This window comes from Argopecten irradians, chromosome 8, assembly GCF_041381155.1.
Source record: "Argopecten irradians isolate NY chromosome 8, Ai_NY, whole genome shotgun sequence".
In the NCBI taxonomy this organism is placed as follows: Eukaryota; Metazoa; Mollusca; class Bivalvia; order Pectinida; family Pectinidae; genus Argopecten; species Argopecten irradians.
In genome coordinates, this window is record NC_091141.1 from 22,921,252 (window position 1) to 22,937,227 (window position 15,976).

The 15,976-nt window shown below is 33.7% G+C and overlaps 1 protein-coding gene and 1 pseudogene across 1 annotated transcript; one reads left to right on the forward strand and one right to left on the reverse strand.

The window, feature by feature from the left end:
• Positions 1-8,577: 8,577 nt before the first annotated feature.
• Positions 8,578-9,654, reverse strand: LOC138328823 (uncharacterized; annotated as a pseudogene).
• Positions 9,655-12,513: 2,859 nt separating this feature from the next.
• Positions 12,514-15,795, forward strand: LOC138329711 (uncharacterized). The gene is made up of 2 exons (XM_069276978.1): positions 12,514-12,934; positions 14,569-15,795. Exon 2 carries the CDS (start codon positions 14,577-14,579, stop codon positions 15,564-15,566), a length of 990 nt encoding a protein of 329 aa, XP_069133079.1. The 5' UTR covers positions 12,514-12,934; positions 14,569-14,576; the 3' UTR covers positions 15,567-15,795.
• Positions 15,796-15,976: the final 181 nt, after the last annotated feature.

Consider the following 15,976-nt stretch of genomic DNA (forward strand, 5'->3'; position numbering starts at 1 on the left):
GAGCTTGAAGTAGCTCGGAAAGGGGTCAAGTATATTTGCTTCCAAGTTTCCTCATTAATTTCAAATAAATTGTTCCATTTTCCTTTACCAGAAGACCTTGTGTTATTTTGACAAAGTATGTGGTAGAATTCTTTTGATCCCTTTTTATGTTTAATAAAAATTTCTAAATTATTTGGTATAAATGGATAAGACAGATTGAAATTATCAAACTGTTTGTGAGATAAGTACTCTCTACACGAATTTATAATTCCCTGGTAAGTTACAAAGTTAGTATTAACATTAAATTTTTCTGTAAATTCATGAAAATTGTAAAAACTTAACGAGTATGGACATTTCAAAAGGTCATTAAGAAAAATAACATTGTTCTTGTACCAGTTTTTATAAAATACCATTTTCCTATTTATTATTATATCCTTATTGTACCAAATGGGTGTTTTTCAATATATCATGACCATTTAACTGTGCTTGTTTCTTAATAAAACAATTCCAAGAATTAAAAACATCTTTCCAAAATTGATTGTTAGGGCTTTTCACCAATTTGGTGAAAAGACCTATTGTTTTTGTTCTGTTTTTTATTATTATTATTATTATTATTATTCTACACTTTTTTTTGTCCAAAAGATCTTCAAAATGGTAAGAGGTATGCCAATGGTCTTATTGTTATATTGTATGGCATGAGTTGAAGAGGTGACCGCAACATTTTTAAGTAGGTCAAAAATCCAAGATGGCCGCCATGACGTCATACCTAAAAAGTTTAAAACAGCCATAACTCAAAAACCGTTTAAGATACAGCAAATATTTTTGATGTTTTTAGTAGATCGTATAATAGACTAACTTTTATTCAATTACAGCAATTAGGTCAAAGGTCAAACAAAAAAGCTCGCTATGGGGTCAAAGTTCACGAATTTTATTTTTTTTGATTTTGCGAAATTTCTTTTTACATATCGATGCAGAATGTCATTCTGATGAATTTGGTGTCTTTTATTTTTCGGTAGCACTTCCGGTTAATGCTGTATGCCATTTTGAACATTCCTTTGATCTTTGCGAAATTCCCGCCAAAATGTTTAACATTATATATTGTCGAACTGAATGACTAATATAGTCTACAATTGCTATAGAAAAGACCCCTCTAATGTTCTCTAACCTTTGATATAATTTTCATCTTCATCAAAAAAACAAAATGGCCGCTATGACGTCATATCTTAAAATTTAAAAATGCTTATAACTCACTAACAGTTCTTTTCACAGAGTTCATCCAATAATATTTTTTGCAGATAATCTTAAGCGTAAACTTTTTTTCTCTACATGTTATTACAAAAAATGGCAACTTCCGGTTTTCGGTAAGGGTCAAATGTTAAAGTTCCTGTTTTTAACAATAAACTTGAAAACTTTTCTCCTGAAGTTCTGTAAGGTCTAGGATCTTCATGTTTCATATATAAGATGTCCAGGGGATGGGCTATGAAGTCAGATATTAGGAATGACCTTGACCCATATTCAAGGTCACATGAGTCATATATGTTCAAATCTTTAAATGACTCAACAATAACCAAAATGACAAGAGTCTTCATACGTTCAAGGTCACAGGGGTCCAGAGTTTAAATATACATACCGGGGTATATATACTTAACAACACCGCAAGTCAGATGACGTTAAGGCGCATTCGATCTCGTTATCATTTGCTCGAACGAATTTGGAAATATGAATTGGATTAAGATGAGAGTTCTCTTCGGCTGATCAAACTTAATCTGCGCAAAGAAAGATAACTCCCCCTAAAAACCTATGTAACAGTATATTTCTTTATGAGTGATTACGCTTGTTCATATGTTGGTAAGCAAGTCGAAATGACTCAACAATAACCAAAATGACAAGAGTCTTCATACGTTCAAGGTCACAGGGGTCCAGAGTTTAAATATACATACCGGGGTATATGTACTTAACAACACCGCAAGTCAGATGACGTTAAGGCACATTCGATCACGTTATCATTTGCTTGAACGAATTTGGAAATATGAATTGGATTAAGATGAGAGTTCTCTTCGGCTGATCAAACTTCATGCAGATCTTCACTAAAACATTTTTATTCGGGGCTAAAAGTCAAGGTCATTTATTGGTTACAACTTCAAAACCCATGCATTACCTAGTTCTTAAATTACCTGGCAATGACGGTATTGTAAACTAAATATAGTGAAAAGCCCGCCAAATTGTCTATGACAATTTCTAGTTACATTTAGATTCACATTCTTCAACATATCCTACTCCACAATTAGCCATAATGTTTGTGTTAATATTGGTTTCTAGAATCACTTGCCATTTACTTGACTTTGTGTATAATCTTTTGATTCATGTTAACTTGAGAGCCCTGATAAAAGAGTATATGTCTATCATTCTAAGACCGCCTTCACTGTATTTCTTTATAATAATATCTCTCTTAACCTTATCTACTTTACTGTTCCAAAGGAATTTATATATTTCTGAGTTAAGTGCTTTTATGAAATATTTATCAGGATTTGGCAGTGCTATGAACAGGTGATTAAGCTGTGAAATTAGTAGCGATTTAATAACTTGCACTTTGCCGATAGGTGTAAGAATTATTTTATTCCAAGTATTCAGAATTGATTTAAGTTTAACATGTTTCTTGTCATAATTCATTTTTACCATTCTATGTAATTCTACGTTAAAATGAATACCCAAAACTGTAAAACTCCTTTTTCCCCAATGCAAGTTCCATTCTGGACAAAATTGTTCATCACTATATTTCTTATTCCCTATCCAAATTACTTCAGTCTTACCCTTGTTTACTTTTAAGCCAGATATTTCTGCATTTTTTCAATTCTTTCAATGTTTCCCTTAATGCTTGTCTTGACCCATCTAATATAACTGATGTATCATCAGCATATTGGGATAATAATAAAGGAGTGTCATCAATGTTAATACCCTTATTGTTTACATTATTTCTTATTCTAATTCCTAAAACTTCAGCACAGAGAATAAACAAATATGGGGAGATAGGATCACCTTGGCGACATCCTCGATTGATAAGAAAAAATGGAGACAAATTCCCCCCCTGGTTAACAGTTGAATTAGAACCATTTTGAAAAACATTTACCCATTTTCGTATGTCATTTCCAAAGTTAAAAAAGTTAAAGGGTTTGTGACACAAAAACATTTTTATAAATTTTCTGATAGTTTGACCTCATCAATGTTGGCTGACACACGTTTCACAGCACTCCGCAAAGCTGTTTATCTACTTTAAGGGCAGTAAGGGTAAATTGCTGCGGCTGAGAAAACTTTAATGAGCTAGCCGGTCACGTGGTACCAACGCGTCATCCGTTTTACTGTATATTTATAGAGAAAAACTACAGAGTCTTCTAGAATTTTTTTTAAATATCTGCAGTGTAAAACAATGACAGAGGTATCCCTGCTTTTGGTTTTGTTCCTGACATTATCCCATACCAGTTTGACCCTTTGATGAACACTGATAATTCTCTTTCTACGGAGAAGGGGGGTAATATCCCCAGATGTTTCAGATGCTGATCACGAAAACCAAGAAGGTAGTCAAGATGATCGGTTGACAAACACAGCATGGTTTGTAATACACCTATTATTATTTTAATTTATTGGCATTTAATATAGATGTGGATGCCTTCATGGGTATTCATCAGATAATTTCTTTTTGATAAGTGAATATAATTTGTAATATATCTTACATAATTAATTTTTTTACATTAAGATCATCCATTGAGAACAATTAATTTCTCCTTTTATTACATTATAAATGCATTAACCTAACTGCATTTGTATGATTGATATCAGTGACTTATTACTTATATAATTACTACACTAATTTTACATACCTACATATTACAAATATATATGTATCTCAATAAAATCTCTCTTTTTTAATAAACATCAATGATAACAATGTGTAATACACTTTATTACTATGTCAATAAACAATTGAATAATTCAATAAATGAGGATTATATTCTGAACAACAGAGGGGTGTATAATAATGCGTTACAACTATGAGACAAAGCTAATTACATGGTTCAATTACCAAAAGTCATTTTTTCCATTTTATGTTGTGGATACATATTTAGTTATATTTTTTATTTTCAACAGGTGTTCATGTGGTTTCTGTGATCCAATGGTTATGGAATCGGAATCTACGGTCCGCTGTTGTGAGGTAAATGATATCAATTCCATAGTTTTCAATAAAAAAACATCTCTGTAAATTGTTTATATTCTTATTATTTTTACCTATTGATATATTTATTATTAACGAAATGTTACTTTTTTGCAATATTTATATACATTACACCAATCCTCTTCTCGATATAATGTATTTATATGACTATACAGCCAGATACTATTACTGATATTATGCAATTATTTATTTAATAATGAGTACTGTAGCATTCGTATGAGTAATTAAGTAGCTGGCAATGGTGATGATGAATTGTCCTTAAGTTGTTACCAGCAAACACACATTTGAAACAAGCACATTCCATGTACAATGTTTACTAACAAACAGGGCTGACTAATTATAATATAAATGTACAATAAATACCATTATCAGGTCATAGATAATAGGTCACCTTTTCAAACATGAATTAAATTGACCCTGAAGTAATTTAATGCCTCCACAGTTATCTTATCTTATCCCCATTTACACAAATGATGATTTTCTGTCAGCTCAACTTGACACATATGTAGTGCAACCATGTATTTTGAACACTCTTCTTCTTTGGAAAGCGAAATAACTTGTTTATAAAACTTATCTTATTTTAACTTATTTTATTTCTGCGATTGTTATAGCAGCCATAAGCAGCACATTGCACCACACTGAATTTATAATGACAGTCTGTAATTATTTCATGTGAAACACAGGATAAGATATAACTGTAAGTTTAGGTGTATAGCTCTATTCGTGTCTGTCTCATCAGCAGCAGTGAGCCAGTCGGTGAACCAGTGACGTGTGCTGGCTGACAGCCTCGTTATCGCAATAAATTTTTGCATATCGGTCAGCTGCCCAGATGGCCCTATGTATAGCCTGGTATCTCAGTGTGTGTATTTGCCATCCCCATGGAGTGGGGTATTTCGGTGAACTTAAAGGGGGGCCAATATGTAGACAACTTATCACTTTTTGTGTCACAAACCCTTTAAGTACTCTATCAATAAAATTCCAACTGACCGAATCAAATGCTTTTTCAAAATCCACATTTAACAACATACCAGGAATATCATTTTCATCCGCATAATGCATAATATCATATATAATTCTTGTGTTCTCCCCAATATATCTTCCTGATATAAATCCAGACTGGTCTGAGTTTATAATAGTGTCTAAAACTTTTCTAATTCTATTAGCAATAGTGCCTGATGCAATCTTATATATGGTATTCAAGAGTGAAATTGGTCTCCAATTTTTAATATACTGTCTTGGCTTATCTCCCTTAGGTAAACAAGTTATAATTCCCTGCCTTTGTGTTACTGAAAGTTTGTTAGTATTAAACCCATGTTGAATTGACCTGACTACAAAATGACCAAGCTGTTTCCAAAAACATTTTAAAAATTCTACAGTGATGCCATCTGAACCGGGACTTTTATTGTTTTTCATATTTTTTAAAGTAACACCTGCCTCTTCATAAGTTATATTGCCCTCTAAACTGTCGGATTCAGATAAGTTCAATTTTGGTATACTATCATAATCACGATATTCATTTAGGTTAATATCATGTAATTCTAATTATATCTGAATATAGATTTTCATAAAACTGTTTAACTTCAGTTAAAATTTCATCTTGATCTGTTATAATCTCTCCATCATCTTTTTCAATTACTGGTATAATTTTAGTGACAAAGTTCCTGTTTTCCAAATTTAAAAAAAATACTTAGATGGTTTTCTCCCCCTCTCCGACCCATTTCACTTTTGACCTTAGTATACTTCCTTTAAGATTATGTTTTCTGAGGGACTCTAGTTCTTTCTGTGCTTTTGCTAATTCTTCTAAATTAACATTTTCCTGATCTTCCAATTCTTTAATGAGTTTACTTAATGACAATTCCTGGTTTGTTCTTTGCTTTTTCTTAAAAGAGGAGTATGAAATGGTTTTCCCCCTGATCTCAAATAAAAGTGTTTCTAAAAAAAGTTGATCATCTATTGAAAATTGAATATTATCATCTGAAATTTGAGTTAAATTCGCCAGATTATAAATAGGTAAAGCATACTGAGTTTTAATATCTATTATGTGTTTATTTATTAAATTAAGATATTCTAAATCATGTAATAGGGAATTATTAAACTTCCATAGTCCTTTACCTTTTCTAAATGCATTAAAACTTAAAGTTATGTATGGCATAGAATGATCAGATCGATATCCTGGATCAATATTTGTTTTTCTTATACTAGAAATAAGATTCTCTGAAATTAAAAAATAGTCTAGTCTAGCCTGTTTTACTGGCCTTGTTCTTCTCCAAGTAAACCTTTTACAATCTGGATGTTTATTTTCTATAAATGTCAGTCAAACCAAGCTCATTTATTATTTCAAAAATCTTTTCTCTTGCCCTAGGGTTATTTACATGCATATAATTGGAACAATCTAGACTAGGGTCTAAGACTAAATTAAAATCTCCACAAATTATAAAAGCATCATTTCCAAAATCCTGTGCAACCTCTTGTAGTTTACTATAAAATGATGGGGTATCTGAATTTGGACCATACAAATTTATCAGTGTAAAACGTTTTTCATTTGTCGACACATCTAAAACAGTAAGATTTCCATCCAGGTCCCTTTTCTCCTTTAAAATCTTGACCTCAAAATTGTTATTGAATAAAACTGCTACCCCTCTTGAGTTTGAGCTAAACGAGCTGAAATAACAGGTATGTCCCCATTCCGACCTTATCATAGTTTCCATTTCTGTAGTAAAACGCGTATCTTGTAAGCAATAGATATTAAAATTCATACTTCTTAAATAATGGAACACGTCTTTTCTTTTATTTTCATCACCCAGACAGTTAGCACTCAGAATTTTAACTTCTTCCATGTATTATTTGTATAGTGATTACTGCTTACCTGACAGCGACGAGTTATTTCTCTGTGATATTGAAAGAATGTAAATAGGTAGAAAGAATAGAGAAGAAAATAGAGAACTAGATAGCATTTAAATGACATAAACACAGGTCAAAAACATGAAGTAAACAAACAACACTACACTCTGAAGGCATGCGCCTGCCCATATCATTTTCCGGAAAATGCGACGTACTGTAAACGTTATAAATAGAATTCTACATTACATATAATGTGAAAAAAACCGTCACATTTTGAAAATTATTAGCTTTCATCATTGATCCAAAATGACATATTGATATATTATTTCTCTTAAATTAAAAAAAAATATAAAATAAAAAATACTATTGTCTGACTTATGTCTCAATTGTTAAATAGTATTAGAAATATATATGTATATCTATACTACTATGAATGAAGACAATATTCGGAAGATTTACGTAACCTTACAGAAACAAGATACTGTACACTAATAGCTTTACCAGGAACATGTATATGTTTCCGGTTTTACTTACTGTAAAGAAATTTATAAATTACTGTTAAATGCTTATAGTTTAACAGACATACACGTGCGTATACTCTACTTATATTACAGTAAAAACACGTGTAGAATACTAATGGATATACATGTAGCCTATCGATGACAATATATATACATAAGTACATTGTAGGTCTACTTGAAGCATTAAGCTTCCATGCAAGCACACATAAAAAAGATCATCATTTGAATAATTCTCATGCAATCTCTACCAGACAAAAAAAAAATACAATAACCGGAAGTCGAGTAACTGGGACGAGCGAGCTCGAGGAGGTGATATGTAATCGGGCTATTTTCGTCGTTTTCGTATGTTAGCATAAGTGTTGGCAATGTGCTCCGATTAGGTGGGGTTATGGAGGGGGGGGGGGGGGGGTGTTAAAAAAACGCGATTTTTCCGGAATGAGAAAAAAAATAAGGTAGTAATCCCTCAAAAAATAAATGGCACATAAAAAGTTAATAGATAAGTTCCACGCTATCTGTAGCCACTATGTTAGACATAGAGTCTAGTTATAGTAACAGGAAGTTGCGAGACTGGGGCGAGGGGTGGGGGCATTCGGGTAACCTCGTCTTTTTCATACTACATTGGTATAAGTTGATGTGTTCCGATTGGGTGGGGGAGGGTAGGAGGGGAAGGAAAGGGGAGCAAAATAAATTCTCAGCTATTTTTCCGGATCGAGAGAAAATGCATATTTCCATCTGTCCAAAATTGAATAACATGGGACAGTATATTTGAAAAAATGAACACAAAATATATATTGAATCTAGTCTGTTCCATATATATACACTTTGCATATATAGACGTAATTCTGGTCAATACTACGGTATGGTATCTAAATATAAAAGGGCTATATCAATACCCATAGTGTATTTCTTTTATACACGTGTATGATGTGTTGCCATGTACATCAATATTATAAATAGTGTATTTTAAATAAGTAGATTGGAACTTAGAAAATCATGATTATTATCTGAAATTGATTAATTGTCCGTATACATTGTTGATTATTTATTATACTCCAAACACGTGTTTAAAAGACTTACCTTTGAAAAGAGATTGTATCTAGATCCATGAAAATGAAAATAATCACTCAATAGCATCCACAAACACAAGTGAGCACATTTTCACACAGTAAATAATTCCATTTTTGATATCAGAATAAATTAGATTGTCTCGTCTCTTATAGATACATATTATTTTCTAGACTGGTCGAAAAGGCATTACATGCCTAAAAGTCACGCACGACCAGTATACTTGAAATTTGCGTCATTTTCCAGATACGAGTCTGTGAGTTTAGTGTCATAAAACAGTCTTCTCTTCTTTCCGTTCTTCAGCACCACAAAGAGTTTTCCGTCAATGCTGTAAGAGTTCTGTACACTGTTCAGTCTGAAAGCCTCACTTAGTCTCTGCTGGTTAATTCGTGTTAAGTCCTCCGAGACCGTGATACCAGAGTTCCTCAAGATCCTCCTGGACTTGATAATCTCATGCTTCTTCGTCCTGTGTGTAAATTTGACAATCACACCTCTTTTGTTTGATTGGTCAAACTTTCCAAGCCTATGGGCAATATCAATGTCCTCCGTCCTTAATGGAACTTTAAGTTTACTGTTGGAAAATTCCACCACGCTTTTTACACACTCTTCGGCAGATTCCTTTACTGAAGGATCAGTAAGTCCAAAAATTCTTACAGAATTCTTTCTGCCCTGCTGTTCAAGGTCATTGAATTTCGATTCGAGTTCACATATAGTGTCCTCTGAGTCACTCTCTCTCTGTTCTAATAGACTGACCTTTTTTTAAGTTCTTCACTCTCCAGATAGTTTATTCTCACCTTTAGAGTATTCACGAGTTCCTCATTCTGTCTTTGAATCTCAGTCTGAATGTCATCTTTGAGTTTTGAAACTATGCCGTCCATATACTCCTTCGTAATTGAATTTTCAAGCTTTACGGATAACTGTTCTAGTTTTTCCGCAACACTAGTGTCAGTACTTTTGGACAGTGAATGTTTCTTGTAGCATGAATCCATATTAGTAGAAGTGATATTGTCCAATTACACAAGTAAAGTATGTAGTATATACATATATCGTATAAAATGTCGCCGTGAGTGGTGGTTGCTTCAGTGTTCTTTATAACGTTAAAGATGCTCCACTGCTGACAAATGTTTTTTTTCTCTACCGAAAACAACAGCAGACGAATAAGTATTCTTCTTGAGTTGCAAGAGTTCATTAGACATATATATACACGATAAAACACCAATTATTGTTCAAATGATCTGTATCGTTTATGCTCTGTCGGTAAGTATCGTTTATGCTCTGTCTTTAAGTACATGTACAAGGAAAATATCGGTTTGTATTCCACATGCCACATATTAGATAGCAGCAATGAAATACAAATCATCCATAAAATATTAGCAATAAATCTGAAATTAGCTACTCGTGGTCTGTGTAATTCATATTAAATACCTACTGACAACAGAACTCACAAATATCAGAGAGCACAAGTTTACCTCTTCCGTAGAAATGCAACAAAAAACTCACTTATATCCCTCATAATATTTTTCAACATTTAAGGTGGAATGTCAATTTGGCCGCTCTGGGGGCCATGACCGATAAGTACATTTAGGTTCTTGTTTACAGATTCCTAATATTTAGTTGGTCATGATGTGACATAAGTGAATGTCAGGTCCCATGCAAGTTATATAATGTAGGTCAATGGTCAAATTTTGCTTAAAACCAAATGGTATGTTTTGCAATTAATTTTTATGAATGATCATGTATTATATTATATTATATTTATATTATATTATATTATATGTCATTAACAAAACAATTTTGAAAAAAATATGTTCAAACGTAAGTCACGGTAGTGAGTTATTTTTTAAAATGATAATTATGCATTTTTTTCTTTATAATACACATGTATATGCTATTTTCAGTTCAATTCCCTCTTCAAATGAATGATATCTTTTAAACTATATGTGTTTCGTCTGGTTTTATTTGTATACATTATTTTTTATGTTTTTTTTTATTTTAATATTCCTTGGCGAAATGGGATGCTTAAAGTTTTCAAAGGTGGTGAAATTGTTGTTTTTCAATTGAGAAAAAATGTTATTTTCTGAGGTGAATGACTTAATTTTTAAGATATTTTAATTTCATATAATGATTCACATAAGTATAATACTTAAAAAATCATAACTACGCTTGAATATTCCATAGCAAAATAATCGAGTCATGTTATAGCCATCTTACTATGTTACAATATAGAGTCAATACAAACAGCTTTGTATACAGCATATGAAACTACGTACAATCTATGGCTTTATTGAGAGTTGCATGTGGTTATCGAATATGTAAACATATCCCTTAAAGTGTTATTTTTTCTATTGGGTCAAGATAAAACAAAACTAACTACAGAAGCCGTGAGGTGACATCTTGCATTTACGACTTTTTGTTTGAAGACGGCCCACAAACAGAAACTGGCGAAGGTTATGGAGGGCGCGCTTGAGAAGATTGGCTTTTCATCAACAATGTTGAAATTGTCGACTATGATAATCAATAGACCTGTTGTCAGTGGTTCAACGATTAAAACGATGGCTTGTTAAAAATATGAAATTCGTGAAACTTAAGTAGAAAAGAAAATTTTGAGCTTGGAAAGGATGTAGATCCCTTGTGATAGGTTGTATGAGCTATCGATTCGGCCTAAAGCTTAAGGAGACTAACACACTTCCTTTTCGCTGCCACTGAAGATTATATGCCCGTCATAGTACTTTTTATTTGTTGGTGTGTTTTGTAGACGAGACCTTGATCAACTCGCCCGAATTTCATCAATATGCAGCTTCCTAATCAAACGAGTGTTGAGATAAATACTGTTTACATAGTCCTGATCACTGACAGGGCGCCAGTATCGCAGTCATTATAATGTAAACTCACAGCGGATATTAGTACAACGACAAATAAAGAGCAGTTGTAACGTCAGATCATCTACATATCGGTATTTATTACGGCGGCCTTAAAGAATGTTAACAATGGATGTGCATTTATTAAATTTTTAATTGTAAAGTGAAAATTTCAATTTTGATATTTTAACTCGCTTTTGACCAACAGGAATGCAGCATTGAGCGAGTGAAAATATAATTTTGATTGTTACGTCATTACTTTTTGCGCGAAAATTACGTCATATTTTTGTGTAGAAATATGGTGATCTGACGAATTGGTGTTGGTTAGATTGTTAGATTCATGTATTTTTATAAGTAACATACATGTATATTTCAGATATTATGTTATGATTCAAAGCAGGGACAGGGACTATCGTTACTTTCCACGACGTCCTGTTGATGGCGGGCCAGCAGTGGTGGTAAATCATTTGGTCCTCATTTTGTTTATATCGTCCGCACCGTAATCAATAATGTCCACTACCTTCTCTGCTATTTAACGTCCTATTAAAAGCCATTGTCATGTAAGAGCAGCCTCCCATGTATGAGGTATGTTGCTTGTGTGATGTGCTGGTGTGTGTTTTGTGAGACTGCGGTATAGTGGAACACTTGCCCTTTTTATAGTGTTATATCACTGAAGCATACCGCTGTGGGAAACCCTCTGGCACCAACCTTGACCAGGAACAACCAGGTGTTCCGTCCATTCTCTGCACACTGCTCCGATAGCGTTTGGTATTTGGCAGCAGGTCCCTTATGGGTCTCCTCAATTTGTTTCCCCATATCACAGTTAATTCAAATTGGATGATATGCCGGTGTTAGCATGGCCATATATATAGCACTCCAGAAAGACAAGTAAAGGTTTGCTCTCATTCCCCTGGTCGGTGCCTGACTGTGAATGTTCGAGTGACAAGTAGTAGAAGTTGGTTATCGTCTGCCAGCTTTCATTCATGAACTATATATATGCACCCACATATATATGTTATATATATGATAGCAGGCAAAAGATAACCCGCTATTCTAAATCTATCGCGCCGCTCCTTCTCCACGATATCATCTAAGGCAGCTATATAGTACCTGGTCGTGTCACCAACGGCGTTTTCTTTGCTGGAGAACGTTCTCTTATATGCCAAAAGACTTCATACAGTGGTGGTTATAATTATCTTGACTGCATCTAGTCATCATACCAAATTTTGGTTATTGTATCTCTGTCCCTTGCTTTGTCTGGATTGCCGTACTATGCATGTAATGCGTGTATGAGCGTCAGTAACATATATATTTTGTTAGTAGTTAATGGACTTTTTAAATTGTTCATTTTTGTTTTTGTTCGCTGACCAGGATCAACGATTTAACCCGACAAACTGTGATTGATTGATCCAACTGGCCAAATTGTCAGTCCTGAAAAAACGGTGAGTATATCTACACATACCTAGTTATAGTAGTAACTTCGATTGTCTATTTACGATTTCTGAAAAAAAGACTTTTTCGCTTTTACTGTATTAATTTCAGTGCTAATGCTAAACATACAGTTTATCAGCCACAATTTCACGTTAAGAGGCACCGAGGGCCTGCAACGCATACATTTGATCAATGTTCAATTTCGAGACCTAGGCTATTTTTCTCGAACACGAAATACAATATATCGTGAAAACAATCGATTTACAGTTACAAATTAAAACCTTATGACATCGAAGCAGAAATAATTACAACACCATATAATTAATAAATAGTTATGAATATATTTTTGATTGTCATGAACACGATCATTATTGTAGCTTTTGATAATGCTATGGAGTGAATGAGTTTGTTTAATGTGTATCAGTTTTTGGAAAATATATATAAATTTATTTTTAATAAATTATTAATAAATTAAATCAAGTGAACTGGTGTTTTTTCTCAACAAAGACGGCTCTGTAAACGCAGATTTCAATAAGGGTATATACTCTGCGGAATGTAGTATAGAAACACAGATAACCATTATCATGTGCTAATCTACCTTTAGATTTATTGAACCTACTATATCGTCATCCTATATTTTGGAAACAGATAATCATTATCATGTTCTAATTATATTAATTTACCGTTAGATTTATTGAGCCTATTATATTGTCGTCCTAGATTTTGCCCATTTCGACCTATTTCTATATTATTTAGCTTCACAGTCAAAGTTAGCTGCAATAGTTACCGATTTGATAACTGATATCACTAAACGCTGACAGAGGGTCCTATACTTTAACCCAAACACACGACCTTAAATAGACATTATATTATGATGTTGTGACATTAACATTTTATTATTTACATTTTAAAATTTGTTTTGTTATGGTATTTTTTCTTTAAATAACCAGAATTATAACTAAAACTATTATTTATATAGACATGAACAATTCAATCTAAAACCGGAATAAATTGCATCCAAAATAAAATGATTATCCAAATACCTATTTGACACGCATTTGAAGATTCGTTTGGTTATATTTCAATAACCATGAAGAAAAAAAAACCCAATCACTTAAGGAATAGATTTTTTTTTTGTTGTTGAGGTTATGAGGGTATAATGATAATGGAGCACGTGTAAATTATGTAACCCCGGCGATCCCACGTTGCTACGTCGGCGACTATAACCGTAACAATAGAATCGCCGCACGTGTTGTACTATCATTATACACTGATAATGATAATACTAGAAAGCACGGTTATTGAGTCCATGTCTGGATTCAGCGATAATTTCAGATTCTTTATCCAAAGAACCGACTCTTATTTTTTTCGAAACTCTGTCAGTTGATATATAATATAATAATTGGATCGCACAGCGTATGGTATTGTAAAGGTAAGAAGAAAGTATGTGACATCCTAATCATCATTCATATTATTGACAAAATTAGTACATGTAATAAAACATTCAGTCCTCACGCACGCATTGTTTCATCAACAGAGGTGTCATTTCAGATTACACTAATCATATTCCTGTTTATCATTATTTGTAAATATTTGATCAAGGTAAAGCTTCATTTAGATAACACGAGACATTACTTCATTTCAGAATTACAAATGTCGTCGACGTACGAGTTACCGATTGTTGATTTGTCAAAGGCCAGGACCAACAGGCAGGAACTGGCCAAGATTGTTGTGGACGCACTTGAGAACACCGGCTTTTTATTCATCGACAACATCGAAAGTGTTAACTTTGATAAGCTGTACAAGTGCTGTCAGTGGTTCTTCTCCCAAACACAGGAAGTGAAAGATGGTCTGCTGAGAAAAATATGGAATTCCTCAAACTCAAATATCTATCGGGGATATTTCCCAGTGGGGAAAGATGAGCCAAGTAGAAAGGAAGGTTTTGAATTTGGGAAGGATGTCGATCCAAATGATCCCGAAGTTGCCCCCGGTAACTGGTTTTACGAGCCATCAGTTTGGCCAAAAGAAGATGGCAGTTTTCCTTTCAAAGAATTCTTGATAGACACGTATGATGCCATGCACGAACTTTCTTTGGAGATTTTACGTCTTACGTCGATCGGACTTGGAATTGACGAGTTTTCATTTGATGAATTGTTTTCCAAGCGGCCATGTTCTACCTTCCGGCTAATCCATTATCCACCATGGCAAGGAAGTCCACCAAAGAATGCCTTGATTGAAGACGGAAAAGTGGTCACCACTCCCGACCATACAGATTCTAACTTTCTTACCTTGCTGACAACATTCAACTTCAAAGGTTTGGAGGTTTTAACTTCTGACGGGAAGTGGGCGGAGGTGGCGCCACGTCGCGGGAGCCTCGTTATGAACATCGGCGATGTGTTTTCCCGCATGATGGGAGGTCGCTTCAAGGCAACACGACATCGCGTGATTGACATTGGCATTGATCGGTTTTCTATTCCATTTTTCCTTGAGCCAGCGTACGAGGGAGACATCGGGCTAAATTTCATGACGAAGGCTACAGGAAAAGGAGAAAAACACGTGATGGAGAAATATGGACCCTGGGCCATCTACCAAATGAAACATCTTAAAAAGTACTTTGAGTATAGAAATCTGCCAGAATTTTAAACGGAAAATGTTCATCTATTGATAATAGTTCTGATGAAAGTGAGATACATGTATACCGTGCATTCTATTTGCGGATCTGTACCAGTTGTACTAAAGTGACACGGCCTAAAAGGAACTCGTTTGGCTTTTTCCATGATGGCGGCACCTATATAAAAGATACGCTTCAAATACAAAAGTTACGTACATTTTTGTATTTTCTGTGTTCACAATAAAATGGGTATAAACGTCATACATTAATAGTCTCGGTATATATTGAAATAAATATTACGTGTATTTTCATAAGATGAGATATTCTCATTCTTGTTTTCAACAAAGAAAACATTTCGTTGAAGAATGAAATATTTCGAGTCCGCCGTCTTGGGTCCAAGTGATATACGCTTGCACCGGTTCTGTTACGGCGCGTTCCATTA

Coding starts and splice junctions, on each gene's coding strand:
- LOC138329711 (XM_069276978.1), top strand. CDS start 14,577: ATGTCGTCGACGTACGAGTTACCGATTGTTGATTTGTCAAAGGCCAGG.